General features: G+C 37.2%; 1 protein-coding gene across 1 annotated transcript; it reads left to right on the top strand.

Annotated features, from left to right (window-relative positions):
• Positions 1-8,352: 8,352 nt before the first annotated feature.
• On the top strand, positions 8,353-22,599 carry ccn6.L (cellular communication network factor 6 L homeolog). Its single transcript, XM_041562986.1, has 5 exons — positions 8,353-8,513; positions 13,528-13,819; positions 16,191-16,430; positions 21,193-21,386; positions 21,638-22,599. Exons 1-5 carry the CDS (start codon positions 8,469-8,471, stop codon positions 21,917-21,919), a joined length of 1,053 nt encoding a protein of 350 aa, XP_041418920.1. The 5' UTR covers positions 8,353-8,468; the 3' UTR covers positions 21,920-22,599.
• The last annotated feature ends 535 nt before the right edge of the window (positions 22,600-23,134 follow it).

Genomic DNA, 23,134 nt, shown 5'->3' with positions numbered 1-23,134 from the left:
TCTGCTTCATGAACTCCCTTCAGCCCCTGGTTGTCACCACGAGCAGGAAAAAAAAGGTAGGTGTGTGTGTGTGTGTGTGGGTGCTGGAGAGAGGAGTTGGGGGGCCTGAGGTGTTGTTGCCGATGGGATGGGGGGATTTGGAGGCCCCAAAACAGCAGCCCCGGCAGTCCCCATGCCCCCCAGTCTGACACTGTTAGAATACACTCTGATTTACAATACAAAACACTCCAGAGCCTCTTATTTATAGGCACCCTGCACCACTACCTTTATTTGCTGACCATATATTTAAAAGGGTATATTTCTGCCCTTAATGCCTACCCATCTCTTAAAAACAAATGCCTGCAAAATCCCCTTTCCTAGACGTTCAAATGCTGGACTCTGTTCTTGTACTTGAACAATTAATTAGCCGTCACACTGGTAAACTGAAAAGTCACAATAAAGTCTGGAACCCTTGGCTAGCCTACAGAGGTATTTGTAACGAATAACTTTTCTTGGAGCATTTCATAATGTCGCTTTTCACCTAGAGGTTCCATACTTATTCTCCGCCACAGCTCACCCATGCATTTCCTTATTCCCTGTTTCTTGATTCAGACAGCATTTTTATTTGTTATTGTTATTCGTCTTCTGTTATGTAATTTGTATCACAGCTTTCACTTCATCTCATAGCACTTCACATTGCCTGGCATTGTGATATGCTACAATGGAAAGAAATTATCTGGATTTCATGTTATACACAGGAATGTCTGTTTATTAACACCTGAATTTGCATTGCGGACTGGGATGTCCAGTAACTGCTTTTCCTGTAAATCACAACTTGTTTCTTTACTAAAATAAAAAGCACTATACAAAAAAAAAAAATGCCTGCAAAATACACATTCTGATGCCAGAAGTTCTTTTGTGGTGCCATGCATGTAGTTATAATAAGTCTTCTTGCAGAGCAGTGATTCTTAACTGAGGGGGTCTGGAATCCATGTTGTTTAGGGTGAGCACATTAAGGGGTCTATTTATCATGCTACGTAAAACGTGAAGTGAATCATTACTGGCCATGTTGCCTATAGCAACCAATCAGAACTTTGCTTTTGCTGAAATCTGGTTGTCACCGGCAATGCTTCACTCAACTTTTTACACAGCACGATAAATAGGTCCATAAATGCTTTAATGCACAGTGGTAGGTTGGTTATTCATTTGTCCCTTTACTGTGCCTCTTGAAAACCTGTAGCAGCAAGAAGAAAAAATATGAATTTTGTACATGAAGCTCAAATATTAGGGGTCCTTCACCTAAAAACTATTTTTACATAATAAAAGAAAATGTAATTCTAAGCTTTCTAGTTTGAATGAAAACAATCAAAAGTAGTATTATGTGCTCTCCTGGCTTTCACACCTGAAACAATGTTGCAAAATAATTGATTGACTTTGAGAAGACCTGACTCCTGTTTCATTATTAAAAAAAATAAATAAGTGAACCTTTTATTTTAAAGTTCCTAAAAAGACCTCCAAAATGACTTACCTCTCTCCCTGCATTAGTGAATCTGATGTCTTTTCTAAGATAGATGCTGAAACCTGATGCAGGTAGAGCACCCAGTTTAAAAAGGTCCTTAACCCCAAAATCAGTCCTTATCCTCCAAAGAGCTGTCTACTGTACATACTTGGTGCCTCCTGCTCCAATGGCAATCAATCAAGCATGTGCAGCAGACAGCCCTCTGACTGGCTTCCTATTTAAAGGAGAATAAAGACTCAGTAGATTATAGAAGGCGTTGCTTTATGTTAGATAAGGAAGTGGACTGGTTTTGGGGTTAAGGGCCCTTTTAAACTGGGTGCTCTTCCTTTGGTGTACCCTGACTCTCCAATAATTATCAGAACTGGAACATTTGATTATTATACATGCTATTTATTATACATCAGCTCCTGACCAAAGATACATAAAACAACAGTGTTTTTACACAAAGTCCAGCATTTCTGCAGCTGTCTCCCATGGAAACTTGCAGTACATTATCATAAGTGGCTTTTTCAATTTGATTCTCTGTATTGTTAAGATGCATGTGAAACATATAAAATGAAACCACTTGATGTTGGAAGTGCTGACATTTAGTGATGGGCGAATAAATTCGCCTGGCGTGAGTTCCCGCATTTTAAATTCGGGAATCTCGGCATCAATTTCCGATCTTCATGATTTTTTCGTGAAAACGTTCGAATTGCTAAATTTTTTCATGAAAGGGTTCGAATTGCTTGATATTCCCGTGAAAATAATGTGGATTGCTCGATTTCTTTGTGAAAACGCTCGAATTGCTCGATTTTTTCGTGAAAACGTTCGAATTGCTCAATTTTTTCGTGAAAGGGTTCGAATTGCTTGATATTCCAGTGAAAATAATGTGGATTGCTCGATTTCTTTGTGAAAACGCTCGAATTGCTAGATTTTTTCGTGAAAACTTTAAAATTTTCATTTTGCGAATTTTGCGGGAAATTCGTGAATTTTTCGACGAAGCGAAACGGGAGAGATTCGCCCATCACTACTGACATTGTATTCTCTGTGCTGCTCTGCTGCCTCATTCTTTTAAAAAGACTGCATCTCTGGCCAAGTAAACAAATAACATACTCGTGAGTGTCTAGGGAAGCACACAGAATGTTTTAAGAAAATCTGGTAAATCCACTCTTCAAATGCTGCCTAAGCGCAGGCATGAGCTGTAATTTGGCACTGAGTGCTGTTGTTAACACTGCAGATTTAAATTGTATTATTACTGTATGTTGTACACTAGCTAGGAGTTTAGCCTTACATATATTTATGTATATTTCACATGAGCATATGGTCTAAGTGAAAAACTTGCCTCAGGGCTAATTCCCCTAAAAAGTCTTAGTGCCTGCAGGCTTGTGAAGTAGTTGGTTCAAAATACATTTGTTTCCTTCCGTGGTTCAAAAATAATTTGTGCCTTCAGTCCCAGGGATGCTCACAAGCTGCACAACCCCTGTAACTATGTGCTTGTAAGAAACAGCTACCAAAAGTTCTATACTTTGATGCATTTGTGTTGTACAATATTCAGTGATTTATCTTGTCTTTTCATAACCCACATGGTAATGCAGCCCTAATGTGCACATTTTCACCTGCAGGTGCCTTGCGTTAGATTGTGCTGTATTAACCCATAAAGGCTATTGAAATGCAACATTTGCACTTATGGTTTTCTTAAATAAATAGCTCCAGTTCCACTAGCTAACAACACAAACAGTGCCTAAAGTTACAGTACAGTTTCAGGTGTAAGTAAATTGGCTGTTCTCCCAGATTTTAGGTTCAGTGCAATGACACAGCCACATTCCATATTACAGATGCTTCGGTGGGACAATCTGAAACTTTGTTTTAACTTTTACACAACTGCTTTTGAACTGCCCATATCTGGGCCACTGATTAATGGGTTGGCAGCTTATTGTATAGAGCCAAAACCATGTCTGGCCAAAATACTGTTTAATCTGGTTTAAAATTCCCTTGAGCCAGAAAAAAATTAGTGGGGCACACACAGAAAACTTTTCACATGCACAGTCAGTATCCAGTGATACTGGACTATATATACCATAAACTTTCACATCTACCAAACATAGATATTTCTATTAATATACCATGGTTGAGATCAAACACAGTATACAATTTTTATATTTCTAATCTTGATTTTTTTTACTCACAATTTTTACTTCTTTGTTTGTCAGAATCAAGCCTGTTACAGTTAGGGGCCCATTTATTAAACCTCAATTTTTTTCTGGTTGAGTTTTTTAAGAGGGAAAACTCGAATTTTTAGAGGGGAAAAAAATTTGAATTTGTAGAGATTTATCATACCCCAAAGCTGCTAAAAATCCAAATCTGAAAATACTCCGTCTCAAACCTATCAAGGACATGTCGTTAATGTTTCTTGACATCCTGATCCACGCTGGTTTTCGTTCGATAATCCAATAAATAGAGTTCTTCGAGAAGAATTATTGATAAATTAGTTCAGTTCATGGATGGGAGTTAGGTTGATTTTGCGGAATACTCCTCATATGATTGGGCTAATTACTAACTGAAGAATAAATACTCCTGGGTATGGGTTGGGTGCGGGTTTTAAAAAGCAGACCTGTGCAGGTCTCTACCTTATTTTTATCTTTATGTGTAACATTTTTGCATTTTCATACTTATATATACAAAAACTTTTCAATACTAAGTTTTATTAAAAAAAGGAAATGCAATTTAACAAGCCAGTTCTGTCCTTTAAACAAAATACCCCCCAGATAACCCCCCTTGGATGTTGTGTTCAAAAGGGGTTTATATGAACCATATTCGTGATTTGAATAGTCAGAAATCCCTACAAACAGGACTACAACTGCTTTGATCAGGAATGTAGGCTAACGGAACACAGGCCTGTTACTCTGCATTCCGCTCCCTGAATGTACTGTATGAATGCTGCTAGACTATGAGCCTATCAATACACACACACAGTGAAATTTGTAGCAATAACACATTTTTTTGTGATTCCATTTTAAAATCTGCTCTGTTGTGCAGTGATGGCTGAACATTTTCACATAGATTTGAATCTGACCCAATAAATGCGTATGCCAAAATAGTTTGCAATCATATTATGGGCCACTTTCAATTCCATGGGAAAATGCTATTTTTATATTATAATATTATTTTATGATTATCACAGGAAAATGTATGCACCAGATTCAATTTCAGGAGAAAAAACATTTCCCCTCATTCAGTTACATCCCCCCCATAGACTTCTATAGAGTTTTCATGTGATAAATAGCGAGGTAAGTTATTCTCATTGAATTGCATCTGGCTCTATGGGAAAATCTGGAATTGAATTAGGAGATAAGCTTTTTGTCATGGAATTGCATTTGGCATGAAAATTTCATTGACACTTAATGGAAAATCTGGAACTAGGAGATAAGTATTGCTCATCAAATTGAATGTGGCCTAATGTTTGGTAAGTGCTCTTTCACCTTTCTATGCACCTTTCTAAGCTTGTTTTTGGATTGGAACTGATTCTGTTTAAAACAATAACATTATGTACAGACAAGGCCTGTAAATAAATAGCATTTGGGGAAAGGGGGAAAGGCATCTACATTTTTCATATTTCTCGTAGGGGAGTAGGGAAATTAAAGGAGAAGCAAACCCAAAAGTTAAAAAAACCCTACCCCCTACCCTACATAGACCCCCCCTCCCTCCTCCCCCCAGCATAAGTGTAGATTCTGTCCAGCGGAGTTCACAGACGCCATCTTCTTCTCTTCGGTAGTCTTCAGAATGAGACCGGTGGAGCGGCGCATGCGCAGTTGGAGCAATTTTCTGTTTTGCGACAACTGCGCATGCGTAGAAAACTCACGAAAATTGCAGAAGCACCAGTCTCATTCCAAAGATTACAGCTGAAAACGGCACCCGTGAACCCCCTTAGGCTGGGGGGAGGAGGGGGGTCTATGTAGGGTAGGGTTTTTTTATCTTTTGGGTTTGGTTCTCCTGTAAGCCTTATATAGAGAAAGAGATGCATATACCACACTATTCACATGAATTCTGTGACATTGTCTTTCTCCTGTCTGTGATCTACATGAATGATGACAGGTGGTTTTGGCCTAAAATGCCAAATTCCAATTTCAGACTACCATACATTAGCAGACTGTGATGTAGTTTTAGCTGATGAGTTTGTTTGCCTGAATGGAATGATTTTATATCATGCTCTTGATATTTTCTTATTATATCAGCTGTATTTTTATTGCTTCCTAGATTTGTCTGGTTCCAGCAATATATGGAAATATTATATTCTGCTTAAAGGGAAACTATAGAAATTGTATCACAATTACTGTTGGTTTTATGCAGAATAAAATTACATAGTGGTCTATGTAAGGTCTTTATATCAGGAAAAATAGTTCAGCAAATCTAACTGAGAACCTCCTGTCCTTGGAAGATTTCACCGGAGAAAGCTATGTTCTTTTTTCTGTACTGAAATGATAAATAACGCTACATGATCTGTTGCTAGGATACAAGATGCACCTGTATATAGGAATACTGTGTGAATATGATATGGACCTTAGACTGTAACCTTGACTGGTGCAGGTACTAATGTTAATGATGTATAATCTCTGAAAGCTGTTGTTGCTATATAAAAAGGTTCATTATAATAGATATCTAAGTAATATAGCATTATTTCACAAACCTCCACATTTTTTCTGTTATAGTCCCATGTTTTACTAAACTTTACTTAGCCTTTCACAATTTTTGTACATTATCTCTGTACACTATGGGGCACATTTACTTAGCTCGAGTGAAGGAATAGAAGAAAAAATACTTCGAATTTCGAATGTTTTTTTTTTGGCGACCATCGAATTGGCTACTTCGACCTTCGACTTCGACCTTTGACTTCAAACCTAATAATTCAACTAAAAATTGTTTGACTATACGACCATTCGATAGTCGAAGTACTGTCTCTTTAAATAAAAACTTCAACCCCCTACTTCGCCAACTAAAACCTACCGAGGTACAATGTTAGCCTATGGGGAAGGTCCCTGTAGGCTTTCTATATAATTTCTGATCAAAGGAATTTCGTTCGATCGATGGATTAAAATCCTTCAAAACGTTCGATTTGAAGGATTAAATCATTCGATCAAACGATTATTCCTTCGATCGTTTGATCGAACGAATATCGGTAAATCCTTCGACTTCGATATTCAAAGTTGAAGGATTTAACTTTGATAGTCGAATATCGAGGGTTAATTAACCCTCGATATTCAACCATTAGTAAATGTGCCCCTATCTGTACAGTATCTCTGCAATCTTAAGTACGAAATTGCACTCCTTTTGAAAAAAAGAAAATATATAACTAGTTTATAAGTTATAATACTGTCTTTTGATATATGCAGGTCTACTTTATATTGTCCCTGCTCTAGCCCATACCAGCCAAGGTATAAAGAATACATAATAAATAACCAAAGATCTATGAAGTTTTATGCCATGGTCCATAATAGACCAACTCCAAATCTACAACATTGATGTTGGCAGTTATATGGAAGTTAAATGACTACTTAAAATTATTGTTGAAACATATGCAAAACTTCTCTAAATGGCACAGGTGCTTTGTCTAGGATTGATGGCCTTCTTCGTCTCTCTAATGCAACTGACTCTGCCTCTACATACACTGGGAACGAGACTTAGGCCTGGAAATAACTTCAAATTACTGGAGCAAGATTCGGACAAAACTAGATCTTTAGGAACATCGCAATCAAGGAATTATCATTCAAACTATTGACAAGCTTGTATGTAACCCTTTAAAGGAAACACAAAATCAACTGCTTTCCCACTCTATTTTAGGGGTTGTTCAGACACTGGCTCCTTGATATATACAGTATGTGGCGATCTTGTCCCATAGCTAAATAATTCAACATAAAAACTGTTGATATTCTGCTCTATATTCTGAACTCACCACTCTATTTGCTTCTAAATTTGCTTCTGGATTTACATAGCGGGCGCCCCTAGGCCCACTGCCATTTGTCACCCTGTCCCCTCCCCTTTATTTGTGCTAATTTTCAACATCGGGACCAGAGCAATGGGATTGGCACACAGGAAATTTTTTAAATTATTGTATCTCCAGCGCATCCCCAGTGTTTTGGAACCAATGTGGTTGGGCAAAATGCAGCCCATTTAAATCCTGCCTTTTCTTTCTGCCTCTATTTTTTCTTTCCTTTTCTTCTCCTACTCTGCATATTGATGTAGTATGCATATGGAAATTTATATTTTTTTAAAAAATAAATTACAAATGAAAAAAGGTGAAATCCTCAAAACTGCTCTACTGACCAGATTGATGGCAGCCTTTCCTTTTGTTACACAAGATGGCAAAACAATCTCAACCCCAGTCTAGGTGTGTTTCGGTGCTGTGTTTATATCTTCTGTATGGGAAGCCAATGGATGACTTCGGTGTGCAGTTTAAGGATTTACTGTTGAAGCGAAATGCAACATTGTCCCACCTGGTCCTCCTCATTTGTAGAGAGTCCTCTTAGTCCAATTTTAAAAACATTTGTTAACACACAACTACACTACATGGCTGACTATAACTAATTATTTATGTCAATAAGTTAAATGTTAGGTTGTTTACAACATAAAGGTCAACATTAACACACATCAGCGTGGCTAAAAATGCTCAACATCAAGGACAAACAAAGAAATGGATAATCTGTTTCCAGTGGAACTGCCATGGTAAACATTCCAACGTATTTAAAACTGATTCCTAAAATGCTCGCAAGCATACATATGAAAGAGCCTAAAAATGTAAGGAAAGTGGTTGGTGTGAAGCCTGTTGAGCCTTTGGGTACATGACGCAGATGCCTGTACTCCTGAATATGTGTGTGTGTTGGAGGGTATGTGTGTACAGAGGAAGGTAACCGGGACAGAGGAGAGCTTTGTGCGCTGTTCCATATTCAGCTGGGCAGCATAGCTATCTCTCACTCAGATTTCAGCCTTTTTGAACATGCAGTGGCTTCTTTTCACTCTTCTCACAACTTATGCCGAGCAGGTAAGATCTTGACTGTAACATTCTTTCGCTGTGGGTAGAATTTGCAAAAATGTCTTAAGGGAAAGCTTATAAACAAATACCGTATAAAGGCCTTGAGCTAAAATCCAACTCCTTTTACTCTGTTTGGTTTTCCAGTTTGCAGATCAGTTGGGAATACTTCAGAGTATTATTGAAATATATTCTTTATTCAGCCATATAATGCAATATATAGATATAGTATTTAGCGTCCTTTTATTTAAATCACTGAGTGGTGCAATCATTTTTTTCTTGATCCAAAAGCATGCAAATGCTGCCATTCTTAACATCGGCAATTTTAAATCTGCTCAAATGTGAAATGCTCCTTCACTGAAGATAAAAACTTTCTTAACCTTGCCATGACTGGACTGTGTAGGACAAGCCCCTATAGAAGATGTTTTCTTAATTTAACTATATATCATAAACAACTACCCTTGGGACAACAACAAAACATAATGGGAATGTGGAAAATGTTAGGTTAAGTTCATTTTATCTTGTTCTTCTAGTAGAATATAAACAGGGTGCTTTAGGCTAGTATTTTATATGATGTTTTTTTGCATCTGCACATTATTTATTTTATATGAATAGGGCTACATACGTAGTAATGAGCCACTATACATAATATATGCTATCTGGCATATGATTCATCTCCTGTGTCTATAATGACCTTGTAATTTGTTGAATATTTGATCCCTTCACTGAGAATGGAGCTACAGTATTTAGATTGCAAGATTATAGAATAACTATCCGTTAATAAGAAAGAAAGTATATGGAACAGGCATTACATACAAATGACTATGTTGCCATTGAGGTTTGCTCTTCTGCATCTGCCAATACAGTGCTGGATTCATATGTAAGGGTCTACAGATAATGACAATAATGACAATGATGACTAAGTGCTAGGACTAGGCAGGGCAGTAGTCCTGTATGTAATTCTAGTTCTTATCTGGTTTAAGATGTTATATTTTTTTGGGTTGTAGTTGCTGTATCTGTTGCACTCTAATGATGCTGGGGTAAACACACAGTTTGGTTGGAAGAGCTATACAGGTCATAACTGAGCTTTCAGTATGTTGCATATTTGCAAAATGACCTCAGATTGTGCCAGTTTTGTTGCCAAGTCTTTTGGAATGTTGCAGAGTTTATTACCCGGCATTGCTTTGTGTACTTTAGCTTTTGAGACGGAGATGGTCGTTTACTAACATAAGTGCTAAGTGCACCACGGCTGTAATCCCTAGGAACCTGTTGGCCATGAGGCCTTGTTGTTTGTCTTTCACTAAATGATAAATACTTACTACTTAACACCCATGCTAGTAAACATCACACCATGAAGTAGGTGAAATTGACATTTTCGTATTTCTGTTGGAACAAGTCTTTGACTTTGAGCTTATATAAAAACTTGCCAGATGTTTGGAACACCACTTTTTATTCCTTTTATTCAGGTGGAATTGTATGTTTTTTGTAAAAACATGGTGATAGGTTACTATCACTGATTAAGTAGGAAATTTGAGAGGAATATCTACACCCTACATGAACATATTGTCAATAAGGGTGTTGATGTATTTATACAGAAAACTCTCTGGCATTCAGTCGGCATGGAAAAGATGCATCATTACAAAAGAACACTTCAACCAGAAATATCTTATGTATGCATAATGCCAATTATTGTAGGAAAGAATGATAAAATGGGATATATGTGATATAGATGCAGATTTTATACAGTCCACTTGATTAGTGGTATGGTGTCAACACGCCCTTCCTGTGATAGATTTTCTTGCATGCATACAAACAACCCTACTTGCTAAACACCATGTCATATAAAAGGAAACCCCTATTCAAACTTTCCCCATACCAGACATTGCACACGGTTAAGTCTGAAGAAGAAAGGTAATGCTGAGGTAGGCAGATTCATGTTTTCATGTTTAAAGAGGTTGTTCACCTTTAAACAAACTTTTTAGTATGATGAATAGAGTGATCTTTTGAGACAGTTTTCAATTGGTTTTATTTTTTTATTATTTTTGAGTTATTTCATTTTTTTTCAGTAGCTTTCCAGTTTGCAATGTCAGCAATCTGGTCCATATTCCCCTAGCAACCATGCGTTGATTTGAATAAGAGACTGGAATATGAATAGGAGAAGCCATGAATAGAAAGATGAGTAATAAAAATTAGCAATAGCTTTAAAGGAAGGGTTTTCACTGTACCTTGTACCCACAAACTATATGGATATATATCCTTATCATTGCATTATGCCACACTGAAGAAATAATCATAAGTAGCCCTTGCTTGAGCTTTAATCATTCCTAAATTCTTCGCTATCTCCATAGTTTTTAATTATGTGGCATTAAATTGCATATTGTCTAGAAGAATCAACACCAATGTTGATACCGATGCTCATTTCCATTGTTCTTTCAGTATAATGAGAGGGCAAAGCTAGAGACATATGTGCCCAGGGACAAATTGTGTTCAAGACCCTTTTTTATTGCCACCAAACACCTATGCTCCCTGATTTTTATATTGTAAAATGACCCCTTAACTGTACAAGTTTTCTTGTCTGTGGATTTACCTGTGTTGTATAACAAAAGTTAATTACTCTACACTTATTCCCTTTCCTGGATGTAGAGCTTAGGAGCCTGAGGGTCTGAGCTGAACCATGAAATTTGTCTCTTATTATTTCCACACCAAGCTAGCTAGAAAGAAGAGAGACCAACCCTCCAGAATAATCAACACAACCATCCGGGCACACAATACAACCAGTAAGGAAACATGGCCACTGGATATGTTCAACCTGGGCTGCAACATGCCATAAGGAACAGGGAGCCTACTGGCCATTTTCCTTCAGTATATTCATTAGAAATTCATATTTTTGAACATCACGCACTAAGAAGATGGAAACAGTATTAAGGAAAATGTACTGTATTAGGGAGCCCATATATATATATATTTAATGGGAAGCAGGGCAGTCAAGTACTTGGTACATTTCATATATGTTTCCCATTTCAAAAACAGGTGTCTCTGGTCCTTTTGGTGCCATCGGTACAAGCTGCTTGCAGCTGCAGCCAGGTCTAAGGTACCTGTAGGTTTAAATGCCTCTACACATTAAAGTCGTATCATCAAATATCTTCAAAGGTGTTTTAAAGGACCAGTAACGTCAAAAAAGTAACCTTACATTACAAGTTTGTAATTGTTGAATAAACAATTTAGTGGCAACACACATTTTATACGAGGCTTCAGTTCTTTGTTCAGTAGAGAGCCATAAATGACGTCTGATTTATTTTCCTGTGTAAGAACTGAACCCATTGTATTCAATTCAGCATATCTGCTATTTGCTATGCAACCTGTGTCTTTTTGCTATATTTCAACTTGAATGGCTGTTATGTAAAGTATATATCAGCTATATCAACTATAGCTATATAAACTATAGTGACATTTTGCAAGGAAACACACAGTTTGTACCAGTGCAGGGTAACAGTACATTATGTTAACATAAAACACTTTATTTTATTTTGGTTTTACTATTCCTTTAAGTGCATACTTGGCAACTAAATGCAACTTGCTAGATCATGTGGATAACCTGGGACACACTCGGCGATAAGGGCATCAATGTTTGTAGTCAACTCCAATGATAGAATATGCTTGTGCCAGGCAAAGCACCATTGTACATGTTGCATTCATCACCTTTGCTGCAGTGTAGTAAAGTGATGGGAAGCTGGCACACCACTGTGTGGGATGTAATGCTGGCACTGCTTTACCCTCGCAGCCTTAGGGCTATATGACATGGGGCGTTTTATCTTCCATCTTCTGCGGCAAAAAAAGTATATTGTCCTCCTTGTCACTCTGACATGGCTTTCCATTCACTGGTATTAGGAGCAATAGCTCCTTTTGTCTTCTGCTGAATGGCACTGGCAGGCAAAATGTCCCATGTCATAATCAATGAGGAATTGCAATGAGGAATTTTTGCCTGCAGGTGCCTTTACTTTGATTTGGCTGTATTTACCCATTCAGCTAATAAAAATGTAGAATTTTCTTTTAAGTCTTTCTTAAACAAACAACCCCAGTTCTGCTAGCTAAAAACATAAACAGCGTTACAGCAATGTTTCACATGTAAGTAATAAGGGACTTGGCTATGATCCCATATTTTACGTTTAATGCAAAATCTGGATACACAGTTAAATTCCTTATTACAGGAACTTCACTAGGAAAGTCTGAAACTTTGTCTTAGCTTTTACACAGCTGGTCCTATGCTGGCTACACTTTGGCCACTCCTACCTCAACTTTAGGCCGGGGATCGGCTATACATCTATTGGACAGGTTCCCACTGGCCGAGGAACCGGCATTTTACTTTTCCGGTTAAGATAATATAATGGTCCTGATTTAGGCAGGATGGTTGTAAATTGCAGCCCCCATGCTGGGATGGACTAATGCATGGTTCCATTTGTCCAACTCTTAGATGTTGGGATGTACTGTATATGATAGTGACCTTCATCTTTCTTATTTACTATACAGACCAACAGTTTAAAAAAATGTATACTAACTAATATAGTTAGCTAGCCAAAAATGTAATCTAATAAAAGCTGGATAGAGCAGGTGTCTAACATAATAGCCAGAACACTACTTCCTGCTTTTCAGATCTCTAACTCTGAGTTAGTCAGCGCCTATGAACACTTCTTTTATTCCTATTATTATTAGTATTATTATTAATGGACCCTCAAGGATCATGCATGTGTTGTGGTGGAGAAGACAGCAAATACTTTATAAAGAAGTGAATTCCCCATTACTAAACATGGCTAAAATTATATTATTTATATTCATAAACATATGCAACATATAATTTAGAATGTATAGGGCTATAAAGTAGTCTAAAAAATCAGTAAAGGGCTGTTTTAAATGGAGCATTAGCAGACACCTCTTCACTTAATAACCACTAGCCAGCATGGGCATATGGGACTTTCAGAAATTCTATGAGAGCCACTAACTGCTGCTCTTATTTCACCATTATTTCAAGTTTCTTTCCAGTGCAGAAGAAAATGGTAACTCTTCCCTGATGACTGGGATAATATCAGCTGAGTCAGACGTTCTCGATCGCAGGCAGTTTTGCCATTGGCCCTGCAAATGCTCACACCAAAGCTCTTGCCCACCAGGAATGAGCCGGGTAAAAGATGGCTGTGGATGTTGTAAGATGTGTGCCAAACAATTAGGAGAAAGCTGCAATGAAGCAGATGTGTGTGACCATCACAGAGGTCTATATTGTGACTACTCTGCTGACAGACCCAAGTATGAAGTTGGAATTTGTAAATGTAAGTTCCTCTGATATTATCCATATTTCTGTTTGAACAATACACTTGGCCTATGATTATTTATTACTCTTAACATCCATGAATGTCTGAGTTTATGGTATTTGTATAAAAGGATTGAGTCTGGGCCCACAGCTCCATATTTCTCATCAGAAAGCCTCCTAATAAACCACTCCGTTCAACACTAGTGCAATCTCCTTGTTCCTGTTTTATCCTGAGAAAATTGTTACTCTAGTTTTTATCCTTTAGTTTCGTTTTCTCATGTTTCTGAATTTCTTAACTACTCTGCAGCTATCTGGTTGGAATTGAAATGAAATGATCTGGTTGATAGGGATCCATTTCCCATAGCAGGCAGGCAGTAGTTGGAAATACAGACAGAAAGATGAATAGATGAGGACCTGCAGAAACGGATACTTATTATATATTAATTTCAGTAAAAATGTAACTTCAGAATGAATGTGATTTCTGGTTACCATTCATAGCACCCAATCAGCAATGCACCTTTCAGGTAAGAGAGAAGCAGAATACAAATGTAAAGTATTTAAGGCACAACTAGTCCTAGCTCTTTCATTTTGCCTCCCATCTATGTTATGTTATTGAAGTAATCTGTATGAATAACAAAATGTTCACTGGCAACATTAGGGTTTATGCTTACAGGCATAAAGCAGCTTGAGAACAGCTAATGTCTTTGTAATGAGTGGATTATGTTTGATTCCACTCATAGGAGAATTGCATTTGGCTGACCCACACACACACCAAATGTATTGGCAAATTAGATTCTTATTGTGGAGCGGAAGATCAGTCTAAATGTCCTTCTTAAACTACATGAGGGATTCTCTGATTTCAGGTTCTCATTGGCTCAACCTGAGCACTTTGTATATGATTTGGATCTGCAGAATTCTTAGTGCTTAGCCAAACCAAGTCAAGCCCTTAAATTGAGTCAAGACTACTGCATAGTTGAAATGTATACATTTTTCTTTTTTTTTTTTGGTACTTCGTTGAAATGTTTTCATGCAAACTAGGGTTCACAGTTTCGTATAAGTCTGTATTTGGCTAAACAGAAAAATTATTATGCATTTAGTGGAACCCTACTCAGCACCTAGTGATACATTTTGTTTATTTTGATTCTTCTCCTGCAAAAAGGTAACATGATTTATTATGGACTGTTATTAGATCTTTGGGTTAAATTAGTACAGGTGTGGGAACTCATATCCAGAAACCCATTATCCAGAAAGTTATGAATTATGGGAAGTCTATCTCCCATAGAGTCCTTTTAAAGCAAATAATTCTCATTTTTCAATAATGATTTACTTTATCACTATAGTAATAAAACTGTACATTGTACTTGGTGGTAACTAAGCTGCATGAATTCTTATTGGTGGCAATCCTATTAGATTTAGCAGACTTAAGGACTCACAGAAAGACCCCTTATCCACAAATGTCCCCAGGTCCTAAGCATTCCAGATAATAGATCCAGTACCTGTACTGACCAAGGTCAATAAATTCTATCAAAATATATATGCGATATATGTGCAAATTGCAATCACTAGAGAAAACGAAATAACAAGAAAAAGCAAAAAAAAAACAAAAAAACACCCAACAAAACATTTGCCAAAGTTGCGGTGCTTTTTGATTAAAATGACATATAATTATTTTCTTAATTCAGAAGTAAATATCAGGGACATTGCATCTAGCTTTACTCATAGTGCTTTCTATTACATGAAGAACGGAAAAAACAGTGATCAAAGTACTGCAGTCAGCAAATGCTTTTTGAATATGTTTTAGAATTCACTACTGCCTCTTAAAAAACAAAGCAGAGTAATGTCCTGTTTTTGCTTTGGTAGAGGAGAAATAAAGCTCTGGGCTGTTTTCCTGGTTTGGGATAGGGTCCCTAGTTCCAATAAAAGCAATCTCATGCCTCCTGTATTGTGATAGCATTATGGTGAAAGTCCATTCCTGTTTGAGCATAATAAGGCCCCTATGCAAAAGGTTAGGTCTGTACAGAATTGAATAGCTGAAATAGGAGTGGAAGAGATTGGTCTTCATGAAACCTACACCTATATAATAAATAACAGTGGCAGGTGCAATCAGACCTAATTACGCAACATCCTAGCGCAACTTCACTAATGGTCTTGTGGCTGAATGGAAGCAAATTCTACAAACAATGTCCAAACCATCATCTTGAGGAAAGCCTTCCCAGAAGAATTCCCTTTCTTACTTAACACTGTCCAGTTAAATGTAAAACAAGAGACACACTGCTATAGTGCATATGACCAAACAGAATGTGATGCTGTTATACACTTATAATTAAGATATAATTTGACATATAGTGAGGTGCTTGATGAACAGTAATGTAATCAGTTTTCACTTTCAGATATGCTAGCAGTGGGATGTGAGCTCAACGGAATTCTGTATAAGAATGGGCAGACTTTCCAACCCAGTCCCTACTACATGTGTCTGTGTATAAGTGACACAATTGGGTGCACACCAATGCTTGTTGGAAAACAGGACCCAAGTCAATGTGCCCCTTCCCCAGGTCAGCCCAAAATAGCAGATAATACCAACTGTGCCCTGCAGAAGGATGGCCACAAGCCAGACTTTAAATTTACACCAGGTATGTTTTATCTGCTCATTTCATTATCATGTTTTTCCACTGGCCTTTTAGTTAAACATTTCTATTGCAAAAGTTATTTTAAAGTCTGAAACATAAAAGAGAAATAGTTAGACTGGTTAGTCTATGTGTAATTTAGAATTTATTTCACCATTTAAACTTTCTCAGTTGCCGAGCTGCTGCCAGACAGATGCAGAAACACATTTTCTTAAAATAAGGGGTATTGGTGCTGGCTTTAATAGTCTCTGGGCCAGGTGTAACAATATTTGTTGGAGATCGAAATAAAAGCACTAAGAATATAGCACATTTGCTACTTGTGTGTGCCATCCAATTTTTTCAGCGTATGTAACAATAAATATAAGAACATCTCTTTATTTATATGAAAGAAGGCATCCTAGCTTTTAAAGGGGTTGTTCACCTTTAAATAAACTTTTAGTATGATGTAGAAAGTGATATTCTGAGAAAATGTGCAATTGTTTTTTATTCAGCAGACCTTCTGGTTCCAAATTACCATAGCAAGCATGCACTGATTTGAATATTGGACTGGAACATGAATAGGAGAGGATCTGAAAAGAAAGATGAGTAATAAAAAGTAGCAACAACTTTGTAGCTTTACAGAGCATTTACTTTTAAATGATCCTGATTCGAAAGGTGGAGTCAGAAAAATAAGGCAAATATTTTAAAAACAATAAAAAAGAAAAAATGAAGGCCAACTGAAAAGTTGCTTAGAATTAGCTATTCTATAACATACTAAAAGTTGACTTAGAGGTGAACCACCCCTTTAACTGTTGGCTCCCTTAGTTCAGGCAATAAAGTGATATGACATATCAATATCTATTTATCTATATATATATATATATATATATATATATATATATATATAGATAAACCTGGAATGCTATATATATATATATATATATATATATATATATATAAAGCATTCCAGGTTGTCTCTGAAAATATCTGTGAGCAGAATGTAAGGTGGATCTAAATAAGAACTAAATTGTGCATTTTGACACCAAATTATTAACCCCCGCCATGTATGTGCATCATTGCGCGCGCACAAGTGCACATGGAATACTGGGTGCATAACTGAGCTTTCTCACACTCTTCCTATATAAATCTGCTGCATTGGCCCTAAATCTGTGTGGGTGACAGGGCAGTTGCATGGGCCCCAATAATAATAGCATTGAGCACTAAAACTCTGCACATATGCTCTCCTGCTTTTTCTTCCATCAGAAAGTGCCAATATGTTTTCTAGCCCACAACTTTCTCACAAATGTGCAAAGAGACATAGTATAATCCTAATTCCTGGATGGGGATACTCAACTATTATATATATATATTACAGCAGCAGTGATCAGCAACCAGTGGCTTGCGAGCAAAATGTTGCTCCCAGTTGCCTCAAAGCAGATGTTTATTTTTGAATTCCAGGCTTAAGGAAAAGTTTTGGTTGTATAAAAACCAGGGGTACTAACAAAATTTTTCTGTAGGCTGCCAGTCCTCATAGAGACTACTAAATAGCCAATTTTATATAATGAGATTTAAACGTGGAAGTAAGAGCAAGAGAGTTGGCCAAATACTAGTGTCTAGGCCTAGAAAAATCTAATCTTCAGTCACCCCTTGTTACAAATTTGATCTTTTGAATAGCCATGGGCACTAAATTTTACCACTTTAAGAGGTTGTTCTGGGATAATGCAGAGGCCGTATTGGTTGGAACTTGGATTACTTTGAAAGAAAGTGGTACAAATGACATTATCTTATGCTTATATTTATACATATTATATTGTATACATGTCCAGGCTTGGAATTATAATCTATGGACTGTATGTAGGAGGATTAATGGGAGCTCTACCTTCATTTCTCTGTTATGGTGCAACATGTCTTTTGCTTCATCTCATTCCTGCTTTTGCTACTTACCGTAGGCATGGAAAATATCTCATTCGTCACATTGTTTCTAACTTTTATTTTTTGCATTTACCCCTAATGACAAAAAGTGAGATATAACATGCCTTTGTGTATTGCAGATGTTTGCTGGGCTTTTAACCTGCTTCCTGCTCTGACATCCCTAAGCCAATATCTACCTTTCAGGTATCCGCGCTGATCTGCCCTACTTATTTAATTACATAGCACTTTTATTTTCTCACAAAAAGGTAATTTGATAAGCATTGCAATGATTTGTAGCTGTATTATTTAGCTGTTGCTAACACATATCTTAAGGTGGCCATAGACGCACAGATAATATCGTAGGAAAAGAATTTTCGTGCAATATTTGGTGCGTATATGGTGGGAAAAGAGCTGACCAATATCGGCAGAAGACTTGGATATCCGTCGGATCATCAATCGGGCTGGATGGAAAATTTTGATCGGGTGCCTTTGAAGGTACCCAAACATCGGCCATTGTTAGTACTGAATTGTTAGATACAGGTAGAATTCTATTGTTTCTGTCTGTATATCTGATGAATCAGCTCTACATGTGTTTTTTGAAACAAATGATCTTTCTTGGAAAGATGTTTTCCAAGAAAGATCATAATTGTTATGTCTATGGCCACCTTTAGCTGTCTTAACACATATCTTGTATTGTTTGGAAACAGCCTGCCCTCTCTAAGCTGGTCTTAAAGGGGCAGTTCACCTTACTGTTAACTTTTAGTATATTATAGAATGGCTAATTCTAAACAACTTTTCAATTGGCCTTAATTTTTTTTTCTTTTTTAATCGTTTTTGACTTATTTGCCTTCTTCTTCTGACTCTTTTCAGCTCTCAAATGGGGGGTCACTGATCCCATCTAAAAAACAGATGTTCTGCAAGGCTACAAATGTATTGTTTTTGCTACTCTTTATTACTCATCTTTCTATTCAGGCCTCTCCTATTCATATTCCAGTCTCTTGTTCAAATCAATGCATGGTTGCTAGGGTAATTTGGACCAGAGTGCTGAAACTGCAAGTTGCTGAATAAAAAGCTAAATAACTAAAAAAAAACACAAATAATAAAAAATTGAAAACCAAAGGCAAATTTTCTCAGAATATCACTCTCTACATCATACTAAAAGTTAAGCCAAAGTTGAACAATTCCTTTAACTTCTGTTACCTTTCTGGCACCAGGCATCCAGCAAGCTGTGATTTTTAAAGTAGCCTCCAAAATAATAAATTATATATAAAATGTTCCACTACACTATATCAGGCAAGTGCAATCCCCAAACCAAAATAAATAGCATGTTCTCAATTTGCATGTCAAATGATGAATTTCCTAGGAAACGTACAGGCACTTTGCTCATAGGTTAGTATGGTTCTCATCATCTCAGAGCTTCTGAGTTTCTTTCCAAGAACATCAATAGGGAAAGTGCTCTAGTAGTAATGACCCAAAAAAACTTGAGAAGAGACATTTTCCTGATGCCGATGACAACTGATAGAAAATGAACTAGGATGCTCATAAAAATGAAAAAATACAATCCTGCTGTTTCTAAGGCATATGCCTCGCCTCGCTAATTCGGAGAATGCGATTGCACTCTCTTGCAGTAGAAAATACATATTTCTGGTATACTGTAAAACCATCAAATTTACTTCAAGATACCAGGAGCGGCTTTTTGCGTAGCGTTGCTTGGTTTTCTGCTTGGCGCTGTTATTCAGAGTTATTCAACTCTCATCATTGGTGCAGCACCCCTGATCCTGCTGGAAAACAGAATATTCTACTTCTGGCTCAGGGGAAAAAACTTGACCTTTCATTCATTATAACGTTCACTTTCCCTTCAAGCTCAGATATAAAGCTTATAGTATATGATTAGACACTGATATTATTTGTATTACCAGGCTTATTCGCTGTCCTGAATTAGCCTAGATAGTCCCACCTCCCTCCTGCAAACTTCAATAGTCCTGAAAATGTCCCTAAAATATTTCTCATCTATCAGTGCAGAGTACGCGCAGCAGAGCTTGTGGATGCCATCTTCCGGATCTTCAGATTTCTTAGGGCCCTCTTTGGTAATTCAGGCCCTCTTCGGCAATTTCTCTCTTACAGATGAAGACTCGCGATCCGGAAGATGGTGCCCACAAGCTCTGCTTCGCTTACTCTGCACTGATAGGTGAGAAATATTTTAGGGACATTTTCAGGGCTATTGAAGTATACAGGAGGGAGGCAGAACTATCTAGGTTAGTAGGTGGGGGCTTCTCTTAACATGCCTTTGTGTATTGCAGATGTTTGTTGGGCTTTTAACTTGCTTCCTGCTCTGACATCCCTAAGCCAATATCTATAACATGTTGCTCGCCAACCCCTTGGATGCTGCTCTCAGTGGCCTCAAAGCTGGTGCTTAGTTTTGAATTCCTGGCTTGGAGGAGTTTCGGTTGCATAAAATCCAGGTGTACTTCCAGGTCTACTTCCTGTAGGCTGCCAGTTCACATAGGGGCTACCAATAGTCAATCACAGCCATTATTTAGAACCCCGTGGAACATTTTTCATGCTTGTGTTGCTCTCCAACTCTATTTAAAATTAAATGTGGCCCTGTAAAAACGGTTGGGGAACCCCTGAACTAATGGGATCCAGAGTCAAGTAGTTTGCATGCCCCACACCTACAATTCTTTGAGATCTTCTGATTGTTGACACAGGGGTTTTTAAGGCAAAAAGATCTGCATGTTTACCCAACTCTCCTAATGAATTGATCTTTCCGGATTGGTGAGAATCGGATGAAACATCAGTTTCCTCTGAACGGATGTAATGTTTTGATAAATATAAGCAATGATTTTTCTTTATGTAACCACTTTATCATGTGCTTAAGTTTACAAGGTTTTGCCATTTGTCTGGAAAAGAAAATGCCTTGTCCATGCTACTCAATGGAGCCCTTGCTCAAAAACCTGTGATATGGGGATTTCTATCCGAGTGAGCAATGAAAACAGCAAGTGTGAACGTAGGCAGGAAAGGCGGCTCTGCTTTCTCAGACCCTGTAACTCCACCTTACTCAGCACTATCAAGGTACACTCAAGTCACATTCTAACTTCTCTGGGGTTGTCACTGCAAGCTCTTTTATATTACAGGCCCATTGCGTTTGCTTTCATGGATTGATACCAAAAATCTCAGTTATTGTTGTGGTCTTACTCGTTAAGTTTGTATAATTGTGACCTGTTTACTACTTGGCATTGTGATCGATAGCCATGCTCTTATGGTGGAAAGTTATACAGAAATATTACAGCGAATGATAATTCTTATCTGACTTTATTTTAAAGGTTCCAAAAGGAAAAACCTGCCAGCCCACCTTCCAACCTCCTCAACCAGTGAAGATGGTGTTATCAGAATGTTCATCAGTGCGTACCTACAAACCCACTTACTGTGGCGTGTGCAAAGATCGCAGGTGCTGTATACCTAACAAATCCAAAATGATAACAGTCCGTTTCAACTGCCTAAATGAAGGGTCTTTTTCGTGGAAAATGATGTGGATAACATCCTGTGTTTGTCAGAAACACTGCAGTGATCCTGGAGATGTATTTCCTCACCTTATTATTTTGTAAGAAGTCACTCCCATGCTTTCATTCCAGGTTGTACGTAAAAATTCTCATTTTTGCACTGTTGAGCTGGCAAACGTGGAGAAATGGGGAAAAAAAACTTTGATTGGAGGTAGGTGTAATAGAAAGGGAAGCACCTACAGTATGTGTGAGATAAAAAACATCTGCCATTAAACATTCTGGATTCCCAAGATATCTTTAGTTTCTGGAAAGGGTGGAGGTATGAATTCAGAACTATGAAGACTAATTCTCCAACATCTCTACAATAATAAAATTCAGATCAGAATTCCTTCCTAATCAGAAACCCATTACAACAAATAGGGTTAAGTGCCAGAGACTTACTGGAATGGATTCTCCTTGCCACCCTCTGGTGTCTTGCATGAACATTTGCGATGAGATCATTAAATTCACTAATGAAAAAAGGCATATTAGATAATGTGGTCATATTGTTCCTAAGTATGTGCACAGATATTTTCAATATATTGTGCCCCTCCTTACTTGTCAAGGAAATAAACATATAGAACATATAACTAGACCTATGGTAATGAAACGGAAGTATAAATACAGTATACCTTGATGATTCCAGTGGACTTCTGCAAAATCTCCGACATTGTGGCCAGTATAGTAATAAAAGTTTCTGTATCTGTTAAGAATATACTGCAAAACTCTTTAAGATCTGTCCCTAGTATGCCATCTTTTGTACTACCTATTTAATGTAATATGTTTTATAGCATTAAATTCATTGGTTGAATGAAATATCTTATTTTCTTTAAATAATATACAGTATATGTATCACTCTAATAGGTTTATGTGAACCTATATAACCTATAAGAAATTTTCAGGAGTTATTAGGATGGAAAAAATCTGAATCCATACATATAAATATCTTGAGAGCAGCAAACCAGTGCACAGTCCCTTTCAGTAGTCATTACTGGTATAATTTATTATAGAGCTAATGATATAGTTAATCTCGATTATATCAACAGTAAGGCTAAAGGGCAAACTTTTGGTTAAAGGACAAAATTCATACACAGTGTAGCCTGTTTTAAAATGTCCACACTGGCCAATAGTAAACAATTGAAAGGAATGAGTATGCTTTCTGTATAATAGTAACAGTCAAACTAACCTAGGTATAAAATGTTTGATTAAATAGACTTTCATACATTTTTTCCCTGATTTTTCAATTTTACAAATATGTATGAATATTTTAATTTCCCTCTT

Source organism: Xenopus laevis, chromosome 5L (genome assembly GCF_017654675.1).
Source record: "Xenopus laevis strain J_2021 chromosome 5L, Xenopus_laevis_v10.1, whole genome shotgun sequence".
In the NCBI taxonomy this organism is placed as follows: domain Eukaryota; kingdom Metazoa; phylum Chordata; class Amphibia; order Anura; family Pipidae; genus Xenopus; species Xenopus laevis.
Note: the sequence above shows the minus strand (reverse complement) of the source record. Positions and strands in the feature narration are given on the sequence as shown.